The 23,083-nt window shown below is 38.0% G+C and overlaps 1 protein-coding gene across 1 annotated transcript in view; it reads left to right on the plus strand.

The window, feature by feature from the left end:
• LOC150083615 (suppressor of lurcher protein 1-like) overlaps nt 1-23,083 on the plus strand; it is a 383,165-nt gene that overhangs the window by 116,716 nt on the left and 243,366 nt on the right. Inside the window, exons 6-7 of the mRNA XM_090378541.1 lie at nt 14,391-14,432; nt 21,087-21,270. Coding sequence (XP_090234667.1) covers nt 14,391-14,432; nt 21,087-21,270 — 226 coding nt within the window. The remainder of the gene's footprint in view (nt 1-14,390; nt 14,433-21,086; nt 21,271-23,083) is intronic.

A 23,083-nucleotide genomic window follows, 5' to 3' on the forward strand; every position in this document is an offset into this window, starting at 1 on the left:
GGAACAGAAGTTAAACTCACAGGTCTATAATTACTTGTGTCAGCCTTTGATCCCCCTTTGTGAATTGGGGTCACATTTGCACATCTCCAGTCCGTGGGTACCTCCCCTGAGTCCAAGGAAGCTCTCATAATTATGGCTAAGGGTTTACTTACTTCCTTTGCTGCCTCCTTTAATATAACTGGATAGATCCCATCCACCCCAGGTGCCTTTCTTGTGTTTATCTTCAACAATTTCTCCTCCACTTTACTCTCAGTTATTACAAGATTCTCTAGCTTACTGCTAGAGTTGAATACACCTCTGGCATTCCCCCTCGCTGAATAACTCCTCATGTGTGAATGTCGATGCAAAATATTCATTTAGTTTGTTAGCTACCTGAGCAGGGTCATCAACAGTTGACCCATCGATCTCAAGTGGACCAATCTGATTCATCCCCTTCCTTCTAGAGTTTACATAAGTAAAGAACTCTTTGCTGTTTTTCTTCGCATCCCTTGCCAAGGATCTTCGTAATCTGCCTTCGCCTGCCTAACCTCCTTTGTAACTTGATTACAGATCAACTTGTATCCATCATAGGCGTCTGTGTCACGTGTTAATTTGTATGTATCCCATGCATTTTTCTTCTCTGCCATATGCCTCATTAGTTCATCTGACATCCATTTAGGCCTAAACCTTGAACAATATTTCTTAGTTGGTATGTAAAGCCTAGTAGCTTCCAAGATAAGTTCTTTGAATGCTTCCCATTTTGAATTTGCTGTTGGCAATATCATCAGTTGATCCCACTGTATAGAATTTAAATACTGTCTCAGTCCATTGTAGTCGCCTTTACGAAAGCAATACCCCTTCCCTTTACCCCTAATGGTAGTTACCTCTTTGAGTAACTCCCACTTCAGCACACTGTGATCACTGCCACCTAGTGGTTCATTTATCTGCAGATTCTTAATGCATGAAGAATCACTACTGATAATCAAATCAAGAGTATTACTGCCTCTAGTTGCCTCCCGAACATGCTGATGTAGAAAACAATCATCCAATAAATCCACAAAAGCCCTGCTAGTGTGTGAGTGACCAGCCCCCAAATTCCAGTCAATATCTGGGAAATTAAAATCTCCCATTATAAGACTCTCTGATTTACTGGCCCACTCTATTTCTCCGAACAGTTTCTTATTATACTCATCAGAGTCATTAGGCCTATAGCACACTCCTACTCTCCCAATGCTTATGTCACACCAAACTGACTCGACACTGCACTGTCCAGCGATGTCGACTGGCTTCACTTCCTTGGATTTTATGTGTTTTTTAACTAATAGCATAACCCCTCCTCCCTTCCTATCCTGTCTATCCTTTCTGTAGACATTGTACTCCCCAAATTCCAGTTCTGCATTCCTTATATCTGTGTGACACCACGTCTCTGAAATCCCCACAATATCTGCCTTTGATGTTTTGAGCAATACCTCAAATTCATCAAATTTATTTACTAAACTCCTAGCCTTGGTGTACACGCAAGTATACATGCACCTGTTCTTTTTCTTAGCTACCCTAACACAACCCATGTGTTTACTTGTACCGCAATGATTCCCAGCAGTCTCTGAAATATCCTGCATCTTATTTTCCAGGCTGCGGCTCATTCCAATAGAAGCAGTGCAAGAATCACTTTCACCTCTGCCAGTGGCTACTGTTAATCTATTAGTCCTTGTATCCCCCCAATCTAGCAGTTTTCCGACCCACCTAACACTGCCTCGATAGCATCAGCAAACATTCTTGCACACTTTCTATTTAAGTGTATCCCATCCCTGTAGAAGCAGTCTCTCCTGTTAACAAGCACAGACCAGGCTGAGAAAAATTCTACCCCTTGAGCCTTGCACAATCTCTCCAGAGCCAAATTGATCAACAAGGCTCTCATCATATACTCCCTCCTATCGTGTCTAGGCAGAATTGCAGACACTTTCAAATTCAAACCTAACTCACGGCTTTTTTTTTTTTTTTCAACATTGACCTGTACTTGTTAAGTAATTCCGCCGGTCTCCTACTCTTAATATCGTTAGTGCCAACATGTACAATAATATCACCCTTTATGCCCTTAAAGATGATATCTGCTCTTCAGCGTCATCAACCTTTGCCCCTGGCAGATATACCCTGGTTCTGTGGCCCATTATAGCCTTAGTTGCTAATGCGCCAATAAAACCCAAATCAAACCCAAACCCTGGTTCTGTTCCACCTATCCTTTTTGCACAATATGTTCCCCGTTTCCCTGACAATAGAGTCACCGACAACAACTAGTTGCTTTGGGGGTTTGCCACTGTGCTGCGTGATGTTCAAGTGCAAGCTCTGGCATTGATGTGGGCAGCTGAGAGCTTGATGGGTCCCTCGATTTAAATCCTTTGAGGGCATCCACCCTGTCCTTCAAGCTCTCATATAGGCCCATAACACTGCTGAGTTGGCACCTGATTTCCTCACACTTCTTTCATCTTCCACACACAAAGGCATTCCACTTGGCAATATCATGTCCCGTTCATGATTGCTCCACAGCACTCCCATTAGCTTGAGCCTTTTGCTTTGCTGCTCTGGTCTGAGTCATGATTTCTATTCAATTTCAAATAAAATTCCAGTACAAAATACAACCGTAAACTTATATCCCAATATAGTTATAACACTATATATATGTATTTAAATATTGAATATTATCTCCGAGTTATGTTATATGGCTTTCTTATCTCCTGTTAAGTTATATGTATTAATTTATAATGTTAAGCTTGTAAAAACTAGGTTGTTATATGTATTTAGTTAAAAAAGTACAATTTAATTGACAATGCTGCTGTAGAAATAATCATTCAAGTGTTGTTATTTTGGGAGTGACTCACGCAAGTGCCAGTCAAAATCTGAGAAGTTAAAATCCTATATTAGAAGACAATCTGATTTACTGGCCCACTCTATTTCTCTGTACTGTTCATTGTACTCATTAGAGTCATTAGGCCTATGACGCACTCCTGCTATCAAATTTTCTTTCTCAGTGGTTATGCCCCACCAAACTGACTCAACACTGCATTTTTCATCCATATCAACTGAATGCACTTTCTTAGATTTTGTGTTTCTTAACTATAAGCATAACTCCTCCATTTCTATACTGTCTATTCTTTCTGTACACATTGTACTCCCTAAATTCTAATTTTACATTCCTTATATCTGTGTGACACCACATCTATGAAATCCCAACAATATTTGGTTTTGACCAGCACCTCACTCCTAGCATTGGTGTAAATGCAAGTATACATGCACCTATTCTTACTCTTAGTTACCTAAACACACCCATGTATTTACTTGTTCCATGACGAATAAAAAACAAAGACCAGAAGGTTCATAGAGCTCTCAAATTGCATGTGAACATAACAAATTTATTTCATTACATTTAATGCCGCGATTCTACATTTTAAAAAGTATCTTATGTAATATATCTAGGTCGGCTGAAGGGGGGTTGCTCCTACAACGTTCTTGTAAGAGAAGTCCTCGATTTGAAAACGTCTGTTTTTTAGAACAAACCCTCCCACTTTGTTTTAAATGGTTTCTGTGCATTTCTTATCAAAGCAGCATGGTGGCAACACTGATTGCCATGTACATGCTAATGTATAGACATCAAGTGAATCGATGGCCACACAAAGCCACTCAACTAATCTTAGCATTAGCATTAGTAGAGGCATTTGATGCAAGAAAGCAAGCTTATGCAGCATCAGCCAAAAAAAAAAAAAAAAAAAAACCCACTTCCACTTCACCCCTCTGTTTGTTCAAAATACCTGTCCAGCTGAGCCTTAAACTTATTTAGGCTATCAACCTCCACCACAAGGGATGGAAGTCTGTTCCACCAACCAACCACCCGCTGGCTAAAGGCAAATTTCCGCACGTCTATCCTACATCTGTCTTTCCTCAATTTGAATTTATGCCCTCTCAGGTGATTTTTCTGAGCTAGAGGAAGAATCCCATCAGCATTGAGCATGCTTAAATCATTCAAGGCTTTATACACCTCTATCAGATCACCTCGCTGGTGCCTAGTCTCCAGACACTGTAATTTGCAAAACTTAAGCCTTTCTTCGTAAGAGCACCCCTTTGTAGTAGTACAAAGGGTACTAGGAAAGTTTTGCAATACAGCTTTGTTTATTTAATTTTTTCAAAGTAATTTCCTCGACATTCAATACACCTCTCCATCCTCCGAAACCAATCTTTAAACCAGTTCTGCCAAGTTTCACTAGGGAGTAAAGCACACTCGTTGTCCCAAGCCCGTAGTAGGTCCTCATCACTGGAAAACCGCCTCCCCTTTTAGCTTCATTTTCACATGCGAGAACAGTGCAAAGTCGCAGGGAGCAAGGTCTGGACTGTAGGGAGGGTGCTCGAGAAGTTTCACTCCTGTCGTGGTCAAATATTCGGTGCAGGCTTTGGCGCGGTGAGCTGGAGCATTTTCGTGATGGAGGTACCAGGTGTCCATTCTTGACTTTGGCCGCAGCTTCTTCATAGATCCAATGACTTTAGGCAGGCATTGTTCAGTATACCACTTTGCTGTGACTGTCTTCTGCGTGTCCAAAACGACACGTTCCACAATTCCACTCGATTTGAAAAATACAGCTATCATTTCCTTCTTTACAGATCGTGATTTTCTGACAATTACGGTTGTGTCGTCATCATCAAAGACCCAAACTTTGTTTTGAGCCTTGGTCGGCAGATCGTAATAGTACAGCCAAGTCTCGTCACCTGTCACGATGTTGTTCACATACCGAGATTGTCCCTTATCAAACTTTTCTAACATCTCCCGGCACCAAGTCACACGTCGTGTCATCTGCTCTTCAGTCAGTTGATGCGGCACCCAGAGAGAACAAAGTTTCTTCACGTGCAAATGATCTTGCAGAATCGAATGAATTGCTGGTGCATTTAGGCCTAAAGTATCCTCTATCTGTTGGTAGGTCACTCGCCTGTTTTCGTCAAGCATTTTCCTCACAGCAGTAACGTTTTCCTCCGTAACTGACGTTCGTGACCTTCCCGGCCTCTCAGAATCCTCCAGAGTGAAATTTCCCCTTTGGAATTCTCTATACCACCTGAATATCGTTGTACGATGTGGACAATCATCATCTAGTGCAAGAGTCATTTCTTCTAAGCACTGGTCTATGGTTAAACCACGCACGAAATTATACCGCAAAACTGTCCTTATCTCATTTCGTGACCACGATGCCATTGCAAGCACTTTACACTCTCACTACTAATGAATAACTGAGCCCATCGACTTGGCGCGGCGGCTACTATGCACGTATGAACATGTCTCAACATGCAGCAACAAGCAGCTTCCTGTGATTCATTGTTGCGTCATATGGCAAAACTTTCCTAGTACCCTTTGTAGTAGTAGTAGTGGCACATGATGCAAGAAAGCAAGTGTAGGAGCTTATGCAGCATCAGCCAAAAAAAAAAAAAAAAAAATCACACCATTCCCTCCAAATGCCTGTCCAGTTCCTCCTTAAATTTATTTAACCTATCAACTTCCACAACGACAGATGGAAGTTTGTTCCAGCAATTAACCACCCGCTGGCTAAAGGCAAATTTCCGCACATCTATTCTACATCTGTCCTTTCTTAATTTGAACATATGTCCCCGTAGGTTGGTAATCTGAACAAGTGGAAGGATCGCATCAGAATTCAGCGTGCTCAACCCATTCAAGGCCTTATAGACCTCAATCAGATCACCGCGCAGGTGCCTAGTCTCCAGCCACTGCAATTTGCAGAACTTAAGCCTCTCTTGGTAAGAGAATCCCTTCATTCCCCTCACCAATCGTGTTGCTCTTCTCTGTACACGCTCAAGCAAATCTACATCCTTCCTAAAATGAGGCCTCCAGACCTGTACTCAGTACTCAAGGCGTGGCCTGACCATTGCCTTATACAGAGGGACAATCACCTCCTTTTCCCTGCTAGCAAAATTCCTATATATCATTGACAAAACCCCATGACCCGCCCTAGCAGCCTGTCTGCACTGCTCAGAAAACTTCATATCTGCCTGCACAACCACCCCAAGGTCCCTTTCATTCTCTACCACTGTCAGTGTAGTACCACAGAGTTGATACGTTGCTCTGGGGTTACTTCTACCCATATGCAGTACTTTGCATTTGTCAAGGTTGAACTTCAGTTGCCACTTCTTAGCCCATCTGCCCAAATTATCTAGATCCTGTTGCAGTAGCACACTGCCATTACTGTCATTAACAACCCTGCCAACCTTTGTGTCATCTGCAAACTTCGACATTAAGCCTGATATACCTTCATCAATATCATTGATAAATACACAAAACAACAGTGGACCCAACACCGAACCCTGTGGGACTCCACTAATAACATTAGTCCACGAAGAGCAGCACCCATTGATTACCACCCTCTGTCTTCTCCCACTTAACCATCCTTTTATCCATTGTAGCAACTTACCCTTAATACCATTCTGCTCCAATTTGTACAGTAGTCTTCCATGCGCAACAGTGTCAAAAGCTTTCCTGAAATCCAAGTATATGATATCAAAATTATTTTTTGCATCCAGTTCCTTTGTGACCACATCATAATAACCAATCAAATTTGTCAGACAAGACTTTCCCTTAACAAACCCATGCTGTGTTTGAATTATTGCTGCAGTCTTGTCTAGATGATCCTGCAATGCATCTTTAACCAGCGACTCCATTATTTTACCCGGAACAGAAGTTAAACTAACTGGTCTGTAATTACTCGTGTCACCCTTCGATCCACCTTTGTGAATTGGGGACACATTTGCACATCTCCAGTCCGTGGGAACCTCCCCTGAGTCCAAGGATGCTCTCATAATTATGGCTAAGGGTTTGCTTAGTTGCTTTGCCGCCTCCTTTAAAATAACTGGATAGATCCCATCCACCCCAGGTGCCTTTCTTGTGTTTAACTTCAACAATTTATCCTCCACTTTGCTCTCAGTTATTACAAAATCATTAAGCACACTGCTACAATTTGATAACCTTCTTCCATTTTCAAATTGTAATAATTCCTCACGTGTGAATGTAGATGCAAAATACTCATTCAGTTTGTTTGCTATCTGAGCAGGATCATCAACAGTCAAACCATCGATGTCAAGTGGACCAATCATATTCATCCCCTTCCTTTTAGAGTTTATATAAGTAAAGAAATCTTGCTGTTTTTCTTAGCATCTTTTGCCAAAGATTTCTCGTAATCCGCCTTCACCTGCCGAACCTCCTTTGTGACCTGATTACAGACTAGCTTATATCTGCCACAGGCTTCTGCGTCACCTGATAATTTATATGCATCCCATGCACTTTTCTTCTCTGCCACGAGTCTCATTAGTTCATTTGATAACCATTTAGGCCTAAACCTTGAATGATATTTCTTAATCGGTATATAAAGTCTAGTAGCTTCCACGATTAATTCTTTGAATGCTTCCCACTTAGAATTTACTGTTTGTAACATCGTCAGTTGATCCCACTGTACAGAACTTAAAAACTGTCTGAGACCACTGTACTTCCCTTTACGGAAGCAAAAACCCTTTCCTTTACCCCTGACGGTAGTTACCTCTTTGAGTAAATCCCACTTCAGCACACTGTGATCACTGCCACCTAGTGGTTCCTTTATCTGCAAATTCTTAATACACGAATGATCACTGCTGATAACCAGATCAAGAGTGTTACTTTCTCTGGTTGCCTCTCGAACATGCTGCTGCAGAAAACAATCATCCAATAAATCCACAAAAGTCTGACTAGTGTGTGAGTGACCAACCCACAAGTTCCAGTCAATATCTGGGAAGTTAAAATCCCCCATTATAAGACATTCTGATTTACTTACTGGCCCACTCAATTTCTCTGTACAATTGTTCATTGTACTCATTCAAGTCATTAGGGCTATAACACACTCCTACTCTTATTTTTCCTTTCGCAGTGCTTATCTCACACCAAACTGACTCAACAGAGCACTGTTCATCTATATTAACTGGGTGCACTTCCTTTGATTTTATGTTTTTCTTAATTAACAGCATAACACCCCCTCCCTTTCTGTCCTGTCTATCCTTTCTGTACACATTGTACTCCCCAAATTCCAGTTCTGCATTCCTTATATCTTTGTGACACCACGTCTCTGCTATCCCAACAATATCCGCCTTTGATGTCTTGACCAAACTTCAAATTCATCAAATTTATTTACTATACTTCTAGCATTGGTATACATGCAAGCATACATGCTCCTATGTCTATTCCTTGTTACCCTAACACATCCCATATACCCAACTATTCCATGATGACTGCCATCCGTCCCTGAAACCCCCAACACCCCTCGCTCCAGGTCGCTTCTTATTCTAATAGAAGTTGTGCAAGAATCACCTTCACCTCTGCCTGCGGTTACTGTTAAACTATTAGTCTTTGTATCCCCCCAAACTAGCAGTTTTCTGACCCACCTAACACTGCCTCGATAGCATCAGCAAATATTCTTGCACCCTTTCTATTTAAGTGTATCCCATCCCTGTAGAAGCAATCTCTCCTGTTAACAAGTACAGTCCAGGCTGAAAAAAATTCTACCCCTTGAGCCTTGCACAATCTTTCCAGGGCCGAATTGATCGACAAGGCTCTCATCATGTACTCCCTCCTATCGTGTCTGGGCAGAATTGCAGACACTTTCAAATTCAACCCTATTTCACGGCTTTTATTCAACAGTGACCTGTACTTGTTGAGTAATTCCGCCGGTCTCCTACTCTTAATATCATTAGTGCTAACGTGTACAACTATATCACCTTTTGTGCCCTTGAAAGATGATATCCGCTCTACAATGTCATCAACCTTTGCCCCTGGCAGACATACCCTGGTCCTGTTCCACCTATCCTTTTTACAAAGGATGTTCCCCGTTTCCCTGACAATAGAGTCACCAACAACTACTAGTTCCTGTGGGACCAGCGCATTGTTCCATTCACTAATCTTGTTGCCCTTCTCTGTACTCATTCCAGCAGCTCTACATCCTTCTTGAAATGAGGCCTCCAGACCTGTATACAGTACTCTAGGTGTGGCCTGACCATTGCCTTATACAATGGAATAATCACCTCCTTATCCCTTCTGGAAAAATTCCTGTATATCATTGACAATACTCCATGAGCTGCTCTTGCAGCCCGTCTGCACTGCTCAGAGAACTTCATATCTGCCTGCACAACCACCCCCAAGTCCCTTTCATTCTCTACCACTGTCAGTGTAGTACCACAGAGTTGATACGTTGCTCTGGGGTTGCTGTTTCCCATGTGTAGTACTTTACATTTGTCAATGTTAAACTTCATTTGCCACCTCTCAGCCCATCTGCTCAACCTTTCCAGATCCTGTTGCAGCAGCTTAGTGTCAGTAGTGTCCTTGACAACCCTGCCGACCTTTGTATCATCTGCAAACTTGGACATTAAGCTTGATATACCATCATCAATATCATTTATAAATACAGAAAACAATAATGGACCCAACACTGAGCCCTGAGGGACTCCACTAATAACATTAGTCCACGATGAGCAGTGTCCATTGATTACCACTCTCTGTCTTCTCCCCCTCAACCACCCCTTTATCCATAGCAGCAATTTGCCTCCAATGTCACACTGCTCCAATTTGTGTAGCAGTCTTCCATGTGCAACAGTATCTTCCAAGCTTGAAGGCAAGTTAGCATAAAGCTATTCCTTCAAATGGTCCCAGAGAAAATAAACCAGTGAATTTAGATCATGCAATCTGGGTGGCCAGGCTGTAGGACCACTATAGCCTAACTGTCTCTCAGGAATAGCAGTTGAAGTGATTACAGGCAGCAGCTCTAAAATGTACTTGGGCATACTCATGTTGACACCTCATTGTATGTCAGAGCATGTCACCTATTCAGTCAAGTGACGCAGCAGGTAAAAATATACACCAATACTTTCCAGTCTAAAGGTTGAGTAGATATGAACCTGTAGTTTTGTCTCCAAGGTTACTGGCCCATATATTAGTGCCCCTAAAACTACCACAGAGTGGCAACATGCAGATTTATACCTACCATGATAGCTCCAAATGCTCTCCCATGTTAAATGAGTTTTCTTGTCCACATTCTGTAGACTGACAGAGCATACCACTTATAAAACCATTCGTTGATGGCCTGTTGTTGCTGCAGAACCTGCTCACAGTAGGACACAATATTCACAATTTGCAGGCAACGGTTCATGAACATTGCAAAAGTGGTACAGTGTGCAAACGGTTTCTTCTCATAATACAATCAGTGGTCTTTAACTTTTAGCCCACATGAAGTAAAGTTTGAAATGGAGTTAGAGGACTTAAAAATCAAGGACATGAAGAGTGCAAGACTCTAATATGCCTTAAAAGTGAAATTGAGGATTTGAAGAGGTAAAAGGCTGCGTTTGCAATTTTACACAAATGGACAGTGATAGATGAGTTGAAAAAGTAAGACCAAATTGTGTTCAATGCGCGGAGTAGCTTACCGGACACGTATATAAATTTGAAAATATTTACCTTTGGACTTCTCATGTTTTTGGTTCGACGAATTTCTGCAAGCAAATATTTTTGAACATGAACTATATAAAAAATAAATCAAGAAACCGTCTGAAGAATGACAGTTTCTCTATCGACAGAGGTGGACTGGCCATAAGCCTTACCAGGGAAACCACGGTGAGTCGGAGGCCCGTGTGATTTTAGCCATAAATGCTAGTATGAGGCCACTACAAATTTTCCCGGGTAAGAATTTTTGACACAGTCTGTCTCTGTTTATCAATATTGCTTTTCTTTTTCTCTCTGAATCTGTAGTGTCTTCACCAGGACGCTTCCTTTTCACACGTTTTAATTAAGTATTTTACTCATTTTTAGGGAATAAAGCACAATTACAAAATGAGAAGGCACACTTGATACACATAAACAAAGCTCTGTGTGTGTGTAGCAAGTGTCTTTGCCTTTACGGTGAATAAACAACACCGTAAAGGCAAAGACAACTCTACCTCACTAGCTCACATTTTACTAAAGCACATTTCTGGGGGTCACTACCATAAAACAATAAAAACAATTTCCAGTTGCGTTCCTGCTAGTGGAATCTGTTATAAACTGGTAGTAAACTCGATCTAATTGCATTTGCGATAATACCAATAGCTGGAATTTTACATTATTATGGTGAAATGCATTTCCCCTTCACTGATATAAAAAACATAAATACATTTTCAGAATCTTCTCTTCATTCCTGTTGTGTTGCGTTCAGTTGGGGTGATTCCGGTCCGGCTGCCATTTCTTGTAAACACAAAGGCAAATCGTGCATAAGCGAATTCAGTTTGTGTTATATACAATATCATTCCTCTATTTATAAATCGTGTATGATCGAATTCGTGTAGTGTAAACATGTGTTATACAAGGACTGACTGTACTTGGTGGAGTTGAACTAAAACAAGTATGGAGGAAAGGGACTTGGGTATTGCGATACAGTCAGACACGAAGTTCTCCGAGCTTTATGTCTGACTGAATCATTATACGATTGTGGACTGGTTGCAAGGAAGGCCCATGGTGTCCTACCGATGATTTATGGAACAATTGCTAGTAGAGATAAGCACATCATAATCCCATTATATAAGGCAATTGTTAGACCACACTTGGAATACTGTGTTCAAGTATGTAGACCACACCTAAAGAAAGACATTGTGCTTCTTGAAAGGATCCAAAGACAGGTAACTTGCCTGATGAGATTGCCAAGAGGATGTCCATATGAGGAAAGACTTAATATGTGGGTCGCACAGCTTGGAAACTAGGCACCTTAGAGGAGACTTGATTGAGGTGTTTAAGGCTCTCAGAGGCATAAGTAGAATGAATGAGGAAGAAATTTTCACAGTTATAAATTATTCTAGAACTAGGGGCCATAAATTCAAGTTACGGGGGGGGGGGGGGGGAGAAGTTTAGACTGGATTGCAGGAAGTTTTATTTTAGCCAGTGATTTATAAATTACTGGAATAAGTTACCTACATGGGTAGTAGAGGCTGACATTTTGGGGAAATTCAAAATGCAACTGGATAATTAATTATCTTTGGGAGGAGGGATTTCCTTTTCTCTTATTAAACAATTTTTGTTTTCTGATTATTATTATTATTTTATTTTTATTCTTATTTTTTATTTTATTTTATTTATTTTTTATTATTATTTTTTTTTTTTGTGGTGCAGCATAAACCATAGGCTTTCTTGTACCATGTGGCCATTGCTAATAATACTAATACTGTAGGGTGTGTGATTTGCTCTTTTCTTTATATTCATGTACAGTCGGTCCTCGTATAACACGTGTTTGCATTACACGAATTCGATCATACACGATTTATAATTAGGGGAACGTTATCTTATATAACACGAATCGAATTTGCTTATACACGATTCGCCTTTGTGTTTACAACAAATGGCAGTCGAACGCGGAATCACCCCAACTGAACACAACACGATAGGAATGAAGGAGATTCTGAAAATGTATTTATGTGTTTTATATCAGTGAAGGGGAAACACATTTCACCATAATAACGTAAAAACCAACACAATTCCAGCTATCGATATAATCGCAAATGCAATTAGATCGAGTTTACTACCAGTTTATAACAGATTCCACTAGTAGAAACGCAACTGGAAAATGTTTTTATTGTTTTATGGTAGTAACCCCTAGAAATGTGCTTTAGTAAAATGTGAGGTGTTAATAGTTTATCTCGGGCTTTACAGTGTTGTTTATTCAGTTGCTACACGCGTGCAGCTTTGTTTATGTGTATCAAGCGTGCCTCCTCGTTTTGTAATTGTGCTTTATTCCCTAAAAATTAGTAAAATACTTAAAAGGTGTGAAAAGGAAGCGTCCTGGCGAAGACACTGCAGATTCAGAGAGAGAGAGAGAAAAAAAAGCAATATGGATGAACAGAGGCGGACTGGCTCAAAAATTCTTACCCGGGAAAATTTATAGTGGCCTCATACTACGGTTTATGGCCAAAATCACACCGGCCTCCGGCCCACCGTGGTTTCCCCCGTAAGGCTTATGGCCATTCCGCTTCTGTCGATAGAGAAAAAATATGAAATTGTGAAACGCTTTGAGCGAAATGAAAGACCATGTGATATTGCACGTGCTACAGACCTAAATGAGGCAACGCCGAGAATTACAAAGAATGCAGATAAAATAAAAACATCTTTCATAGCGGGAACAACTCAGTGTAATTAAAATCCATTAGATTAAGACACAAAGAATTGGAAGAGATGAAACGGCTGTCATCTCTTTGGATAGAAAATTAAACAAAAAGCAAGTTTGCTTACGATAGAAGCAAAAGCATTAGCAATATTTTATTACGACTTACGTAAGTATTATAAAATACGTAAGTATTTTATTACGACTATTTTATTTAATATAATAAATTTTTTACGAATAAAATACGTATTTTATTCGTATAAAATACTTTTTTAGTATTAAAAAATACTAAAAATACTTTATTATAATATAATATTATTTTTATTACGTATTTTAATCGTTATAAAATACTTACGTATTTTATAACGATTAAAATTACCCGATTATTTATTGTGTTTGGTAATGTTTTGGTTCCAAATGTGTGTTCAATCTTGGGTGGTCGGCACCTAACCCCACTTTTCCCATAGGGCCTGTTGTTTATATTGCACGATTTTGCATTGCACGAGGGTTTCTAGGAACGCAACTATCGTGCTATACGAACAGACTGTACATGTAAAACTCTTGTCCACCTTCTTTGCTCTTTTAGTCTGTGATTTGCTCAGTAAGCCTTTTCCCAGCCTAATCATTTAGGGGCTCGCATCTGGTAAGTATGGGCTTGACACACACCCAGGATCCTGAGTTTGATATTTTCATTCTTCACTTTTGTGGTGATTCCCTTCTTCTCTCTGTCTCTCTCTCTCTCTCTCTCTCTCTCTCTCTCTCAGGGTAACTCGGGAATTTTTTTTTGCCTGGCGCAGCATAAGCTTCAGGCTTCCTTGCACCATATGTCTAATAATAATCTCAGCCACAAGGAATAGAACCCCCTCCCCTACCCCAAATTATTCCTTGTTTTTCAGTCCACACATCTTGCACATTAGACTGTTAATACACTCTTGTACAAACAATACATGAAAGCCCATGGGAACTAGCATACCATGTGATTTAAAATTCTGTTATCAAAGTAGTTTATACCAAAATTCCCAAGCCAACCACCTTAATTTTATTCAAACATGTCGAGGGGAGTAATTATTTTTAGTGATTTTGTCTTTACATGAATTAATAATTTTTTAGTTTAAATTACTTACTATATTTTTAATCTGTGTTGTATTCATGATCATTAATATATATATATATATATATATATTAATGTATGCCAATCATTAATATATATATATATATTTTTTTTTTTATCAGACTTCATAGTAAAGAATGATGGAGAACACATAAGAGGAACAGGTATGTTTTAATATTTAAAATATATTTTTAAGTATTGTATGATTTTTTTTTGTAAAAAGATATACAAGGCACTCTTACACACACATCAGGGCCGGTTTTACACATAAGCTAAACAAGCTACAGCTTAGGGCCTCACATTACAAGGGTCCTCACTCCATCTTAAAAAAATCCTTTTTTTAATATTGTCACAGGTGAACTGTAAGAGAGAAAGACCTCATACATGTTATAGTTGCTAATGCTCCTAAAAAACCAAACAACGAAAACAAAACAAAAAACATGTTATAGCTTAGGGATTCATACATTTTATAGCAGCACCCCTGTAGCCAGGTGGGCAGGAGCAGCAGTGCGTAGCACATGCTTCTTGATTAGACCGCGGTTCGAGCCTGTGCCCACCAAATACGGAGGATGCAGAAAGGTCAGGGAATGACCACCGCATATCCCTGGAGCAGTATGGCCTTAGTTGCTAATGCTCCTAAAAACCAAATAACAAATAACAACAAACAAAACAACATGTTATAGCTTAGGACAACAAGTTTAAATCTGGCCCTGACACACATAGATGCCCTCACACACTAAAATGTTTTTTTTGATGTACCAGTTGTGCCTCCGTAGCCAGGTGGGAAGGAGCAGTAGTGCGTATCACATGCTTCTTGATTAGACCGTGGTTCGAGCCTGTCACCACCAAATACGGAAGATGCGGAAAGGTCAGGGAATGACCACCACATATCCCGGAGCAATATGGCCTTAGTTGCTAATGCTCCTAAAACCAAAACCAACAACAACAACAATGTACCAGTTTATAACTTATAACTCAAAAGATATGATTCCTACTGCATTGATGACAGAAGAGATTGTGAGATGTTAGAGCTTTGCTGGGAAGAACAAAAATGATTTTTTTTTCTACTTCAAGTTAAGCAAAGTGGTGGTATTCCACTGGGTGATGAGAGTCATCCATTTGTATTGCAAAGTGTCACAGAGGGTTGGAAATTCTTCTGTATGGTATGGCTACGACCCCTCAACTGCTGCTTACATTGATTTCTGTCTGATTAGTTACTTCCAGTATATCAGGTATAGTAATTTTTAGACCCTGCATGCCGAGGAACATACAGAAGATTACCAACAAGCCCACAGTATATAGATTCAAGTTGATTTGGCTGTTAGAAAATGACCATACTTTGCAGAAATTTGGCACCTTTGTCAGTGTTAGCTCCATCAGTATTTTAGACTTCTAGGTGGCAACCTTAACTGTTATCACTGGAAGAATCTTCATGACACGCCTCAGAGTCCACATCATAGGTTAATGATCTGGATCAATGGGTAGCCCCTGATCATAATTAAAACATCAGATTTATTTTTATTGCCAGAAAGGATAAATGGTGAAAGTTATGCATTCTGTGAAAATTGAGATAATTTAGTATATCTAGTCTTTTCTATATAAAGTATGTATATTTAACACATTTTGTATTCAAAACAAAATATTAAATAAATGATCTTCATTGAATGTACCAAAAATAAATAAATACAAATGATAGGTATGGGAACTCTTCATAGTATCATGCCAGTTTTTCCAGCTTACACTGAAGAAACAATTTAAGGTAGTCACAAAACATCATCCTTTTATTTCTTCATTCTGTACTGACAAGGAAAATTAATTAGTGACTTTCAACTGATATCAGAATAAGCTTCTTATTTCTTGTTCAGTTTCTAATACCTGCAACATCCATTCAAACAATATATGAGACCACTTGAATCCCAATGTTTTTTTAATGAAAAACTTGAATGGTTAAAAATTAGCAACTTATACCATCTGTCATACGAGATAAAATAAAATGTTCATCTGTACACACAACACATATATTGATTTTATCTATCCCTTATTTTTCCAAATAACTATTTCTTCACCCCCTTATATTTGGACATGAGGTGATGAAGCCTTTATCACTGATCAGTTTTACAGAAGTTTCCAAATTCTGGTGATAATTGGCTATTGCAGATGTTGTTAGCCCTGCCTGGCTTGAGAAGGCTCTATAATGTGAATAATATTCATTGTAATGAACTCAGAGAAATTTATGAAAATGATATTTAACCTAAACTAAATTAAGATATCTATAATTTCAGAATGATAATACTTGCATTGTTTCACCTACTATTCTTATCTATCACGAGCCTCATAGCTTTCCTACATATTCCTTCTTTCCATGGAACAATAAATTAACCTTATATGGTTTGCTCAGATCTTATCTTGTTTCTTTGCTTGCTTGTAATTTCAGGATGTTTCTTGTGAAATGTGGAGGGTTTTTTTTAAACTTCTTGCTTAACATGTTGACTGCTAAGCTAGTTAAAGGAAAAAAATTCCCCCGGGGCCAAAAATATTTAGTGAATAATTTGATGAGTAATTCTAAAATAAATATTGTAATGTCAGTGTTATGTCATTTTTGTGCATAAATATCAAAAAAGGCTTTTTTTTTTTTTTTGTGCCACATATGTGGCTGAAATGGCCCAGCAGGTTACTTTATTTCTCAAGAAGCCATGTCGGCCACATATGTGTGATTAGTTTATTGCAGTATACACTGCGTGTGCACTGCAATAAACTTAAAATAAACTCACAAATATCGCAATAAGTTTGTCAGTTTTATTAAAGATTCTGTCAAAACAAGTTTGTTAGTGCACAATATAATGGATATATTATCCATTATATTGTGTTATGTGTTTCTCTACAAGTTTGTACAAGTGTCTTGTAAAAAATCTCTAAAAAGCAATGGCTAAAAAAAAATTACTAATAGAATTGGAACTGAGAGAAATTGCTGAAAATCTTAGTAGTAGTTCTGAAGACGAAAAAGAAGATTTTGACTCTGATAAAAGATCCTGACTGGGATTTCTTCAAATGAAGAAGGAGATACTGAAATACCAGAAAATTATGAATTGCTTCAAGTCTGGATGGCAGAAGAAAACACTAATGAGCAATTTGAAAAGACCTAAGAACCTGAGATTGAAGCGACTGAAACAAATGAAGTTATTGAACAAGTTGCCTTCTTAGGTAGTTGATGCTGACAGTTTGAATAAATTCAAAGATCAACTGGATAGTTACTTGTGTGAGGAGGGAAGTACATAATTTGTATTTTCTTATCTGCTCATCTCTGGGCAGTGCAGCAAAAGCCTATGGCTTCCTTGCACTATATTGGCAAATACTATTACTATTTGGTGACTTAATCAGTACTTCATATTCATCAAATTTATTTACAATGACTTGCTAGTATACATGCACCTGTCTTACTCTTAGTTACCCTAATACAACCCATGTATTTACTTGTTCTGTAACGACCCACAGCAGGGCTTTAAATTAAATGCTCAACAGCCTGGTTTCCATGCTGCTGCACATTCCAGTAGAACCAACCAGTGAAGAATCACTTTCACCTCTGCCTGCAGCTGTTGTAATCTGTTATTCTGTGTATTCCTCCAAAGCTAGCAGTTTTGTATATTTACTCAGTAAATATACAAAATTGCCTCAGTAACATCAGCAAATATTCTTGCATTCCTTCTTTTTAAGTGTATCCCATTCTTGTTAAAAACAGTCTCTCCTGTTAAGAAGCACAGACCATGCTGAGAAAATTTCTACCCCATGACCCTTGCACATTCTGTCCCGGGCCAAATTATTTATAAGACTCTCAACATGTACTCCCTCCTATTGTGTTTGAGCAGAATTGCAGACACTTTCAAATTCAATTCGAACTCGTGACTTTTTATCAAGATTGTCTTGTATTTGTTAAGTAAGCCCTCAGATCTACTCTTAATATCATTATTGCCAATGTGTACAACAATATCACCTTTTGTGCCTTTAAAAAATATTCTCTTCTAAAATAAATATTGTAATGTCAGTGTTATGTCATTTTTGTGCATAAATATCAAAAAAGACTCTTTTTTTTTTTTTTTTTTTTTCTTTTTTTTTTTTTTTTATCATCAAAAGTAGATGATGTTCTACAACATCATCTACTTTTGCCTGTGGTAAACAGATCCTGGTCCTATTCCACCTACCCTTCCTATTTCCCTGACAACATAGTCACTGACAATAACCAATTTTGATTCCTTCATGGGTATCCACCTTACTCTTCAGACTCTCATAAAAATGCCCATTAGAATTCTGAGTGGGTGCTTGATTTGTTTAACTCTCTCCACTGAACACACATAATGACAGCCCCTTGGCTATATCATGTCCTGTTCCAGAAGTCCACGAAGTTTGCATAAGTAGCACATTTGTTAGGGTGTGTCATAGGAGAATCTCCCCCCCCCTTCAGCCACAGCACTCTTGCTACTTTGAGCCCATTACTTTGGTGCTCTAGTTTGGAACATGATTTCCTTTTAAATTCAATTTAATTTGACACTACTACACTAACATAATATATACCTAAATGCAATAACACATTATTCTATCAAGTTTACCATATACATTATGCTGTCAAGTTTAAGTTATACATTGCACTGTACCATTATGTGTGTAGAGTTTTAAATTAGTTATAGCCTTACTAAAAGTTAAATTTCTTATATAAAAACAAAAAAATATATATGCCATCACACGTGATTAGACCCTTTGAGCTACTTATATATCACAAATAAAACCCTACAATTCCACTACCATGCATGCACTAGTAGTTACGTGCTACGGTATTCATGCGAAATCACTAATACAAAAGCCCTACAAATATTACGTCGTAACTTTACAAAGTGTCTAACTAAATTTGAAAATAAGCTAAAAAAATGTGACCTAAGGCTATTAAACTATTTATTAAAGGTCTTAAACACCTCCGTCCATTCTCCCCACAGGTACCTAGTTTCAAGATGCTACAGTTTGGAACTGAAGTTTTTTATGCTAAGAATGTCCCCCTTTTGTGTTCTTAACTAATCTTATTTCTGTTCTCTGCACCTGCTCCAACAATCAGCATACCTATGCAATACTTAAGATGCAGGCCTGCTGGCAAAATTCATGTATATCATTGACTGAAACCCATGAGCCGTCCTAGCAGTCTTTTTTACACTACTCAAAAAACTTCATGCCAGACTGTACAGTTACCCCCAGATCTTTCTTTCCTCTTTGCCTTCAGTGTGGTACCACATAATTGGCACATTAATCCGGGTTTACTGCTGCCCATTTGTCAGTGCTAAACCTCGGTTGCCTATCTGGCTAATTTTTGTGGTCTTGTTGCATCATACCCTGATTTCTATTATTAATCACTCTGCCAACTTTCCTGTCATTTGCAAACTTGGACATTACACTTGATAATGTCTTCATCAATTTCACTAAAAAGATATCAAAAACAATAAAGGACCCAGCACTGAACCTGAGAAACTCTGTTAATAACCACTCTCTGCCTTCTGCCACTCAGCCATCTCTTTATTGATAGCAGTAACTTGTCTCTAATGCCATAATGCTCCAATTTGTGTAGAAGTGGACACAGATAGGCATAAGCTCTGGTTATGACACATTTGTAGAGAAATGAAATTGAGATTTGGAACTTTGAAGGATGTTAGATGAATTCTGAACATCAAGGTTGTTCAGGATTCTTCTGACATCCTTTTGGCAGAAGACCATGAGAGAGATATTAAGTGGAGTATATTTGGTATGGTAAGAGGTGGCTTACTAGGATTGTTGGTAAAGAATTGGAAGAAAAGTAGGATGCAAGTAAGTCAGTTTTATGTTTAACTGAGGATGCAACAGAACCATCAGGTTTTAACAGAGGTGGGGATATAGACAGATGGAAGTTGTGGCCAATAGTTTTGGTGTAAGACCTGAATGCTCAACTATCATTTGGACAAGACACATACTTTTTGCTCTTAGCCTGTTCATAATTGAGTTTGGACTGAGTGATAACTGTTTTGCAATTATTGTGAGCTCTAGTAAAAGTTGGCATAAAATGAAGCTGGATATTTGTATACAAATCAATTGCAGTATGCTACAATTTACTCTAAGTTAGTGTTTTTCGTGCATGCATGCATGTCTGTGTGTGGGTGTGTGTGTGAGAGAGAGAGAGAGAGAGAGAGAGAGAGAGAGAGAGAGAGAGAGAGAGAGAGAGAGAGAGAGAGAGAGAGACAGACAGACAGACAGACAGACAGACAGTTTTGTTGAACTTTGTAAGAATTATTTTCATTATTATGTTACTGTTTAATGACATATAATCATTTTATTCTAATTGTATTTAATGTAGTCTTCCCCCTTTTGCTTTTAGATGGATTTTCATAGCAGACTTGAACTAAATGGCTGGGTAGAGGTTTTTGTAACTTTTCCAGACCATTCAATTAACTAAAAATAGCTTTACAATTAAGAAATGAAGTAATCAAACATTTTATTTTATACACTATGATAAATAATTTTATAGTTTACATAGTTCAGATTAGTGTATTACTTATGTAGTTAACGGCTGAAATGTGTAGTAGTGTATAAAAAAAAAATTAAGAAGTCGTGGGACACTAGCAACTTCAGAAAAATGTCTACTTACAATGTTTGCAAATTTTATCTTGTTTTTTAAAATAAGTTGCTAATTTAGACAGACTTTTAATTTTCACTAAAGTGCATTGAATATTTATGATTTAATCGTTACTGTTTTATCGTTATATTTTTTACTGCAGGAACATAATATTTCATTAATTTTACTTTCATTTTAGAATGCGATCAAAAAATTTTAAGCAAAAAGGAATCTACTGGATATGCATACTCTCCCAATTATCCCATTCTTTACCATCCAAATATTGTTTGTCGTTACTATATCTATGGCTTGCAAGATTCTCAGCATCTTGAAAGAGTAAGGTTAGAATTTGAGATGTTTGATATTCCAAACAATGATAAAGAGTAAGTACATTTTTCCTGTGACCGCTCAGAATTATGTTATTCAGCTGATGGCTGATTCATATATGCTTTATTTTCCATTATTTCAATTTTATCTCTTTATATTTAAATATAAATAAATATCAGTTTATTAGTCCACAACTAGTACTTATATATGAAAGCAGGGAACATTTATTTACCTATAAACCCTGATTGCTGATCTGCCCTTGACAAAAAGATGGCAGATTGGCTTGGGATAAAAACAGCTAACAATCAGAAAATGTTGACAATACATACATACAGAAACATAAAATTAATATAATACACTGTGGCTCATGCTGTTAACCTAAAATACTGTAAATTATTGTAATCTTAAGTAAAATTAGAATGATGTAACGAGGCCATGCAAACAGAGATGTGCGAGCAAAATCAGTCAGCAGTCAAAAGAGAGAATTTCATATATTATTTCTCTGAAGTATTTGGTGTCACAATAATATTAGTGTAGTATCATTTCATTCTCATTTATAAATTTTAACATATAATTAGGAAAATCATATAAGCAGCTCAGTTCTAGAATGAAGTGGGATGAACTTGTATTTCAACTTCTTACATTATGGTGGAATTCTTATTTCAATTTTTTCTCAATTGAAGACATTGAAATTGAAATGAGCATTCATTAACAGCATCTGTAAAACTTTGTTTTGGCACAGAAATATAATTAAATTACTATACAGGGCATACTACAACCAGAAAAACTCAAATCTTTTTTTAACAGTGGCCAGTTTTAAATTGTAAATTTCACAAAATATTAATTTGAATTTGATATTCAAAGCATTAATATGGTAATTTGGTATCCAAGTACATCATTGATGCCTTTAGAGATGATTTTAGTATACACTTAATCAAAGATTTGAAATAATTTTCATCTCCAGCCTATTGATGATGTGACAGATTACATCACGTTGCATCTCCTAAATGTGGCCAAAGACAAAATACCATTATCAAATACCCCAGGCCAAAAGCATTATAACTACTGGTGGAATGAGGAATGCATGAAAGCAAAAAAATAAAGCCTGGAATTTGTTTCGGCAATATTCAATCACAGCCAATCTGATAAATTATAAGAAATTAAAGGCAAAAGCACATTTCATACAAAGACAAGCCAAAAAAGAATCCTGGACCTGTTTTGCATTAACAATTAACAGAAACACTGACAGCAAATTAATTTGGAAAAAAAATTAGACAGCTTTCTGGTAAGTTTTCAACCATATATCTCCGGTCCTCTCCTGGAATGGGTGAGATTTATCTAGTCCCTCGGATATAGTTAATGCTTTGGGAAATACTTTTGCTGAAATCTCAGCAACATCAGCTTATACTATATCTTCCCAGCGAATTAAAAAGTAGAGAACAGCATTCTATTAACTTCCAAACTGCCCTCATTCTACCATATAACAAACTTCTACAATATTCTGAACTTTTGCATGCTATTAAAACAGCTCATAATGGTGCCGCCGGACGAGATGGGATCTATTATGTCATGCTTCAACATCTTGATGACAAAGCTTTGCACATCCTCCTGGTCTTTTACAACCACATTTTTTTAGAAAATGTTTATCCAGCTTCTTGGCATCGCTGTATTGTTTTGGCATTCCTGAAGCCTGGAAAAGACCATCCAACCCACATAGCTATAGACCAATATCTCTGTCAAGTTGCTTCAGCAAAATCCTTGAAAAAATTGTCCACAGTAGACTCGTCTGGATCATTGAGTCAAAACATCTAATGAGCCATAGTCAACGTGGCTTTCGACAAAACAGGTCATGCTTGGATCTCATGATCA

Source organism: Mastigoproctus giganteus, chromosome 7 (assembly GCF_048544385.1).
Source record: "Mastigoproctus giganteus isolate SK-2022 chromosome 7, ASM4854438v1, whole genome shotgun sequence".
Classification (NCBI taxonomy): domain Eukaryota; kingdom Metazoa; phylum Arthropoda; class Arachnida; order Uropygi; family Thelyphonidae; genus Mastigoproctus; species Mastigoproctus giganteus.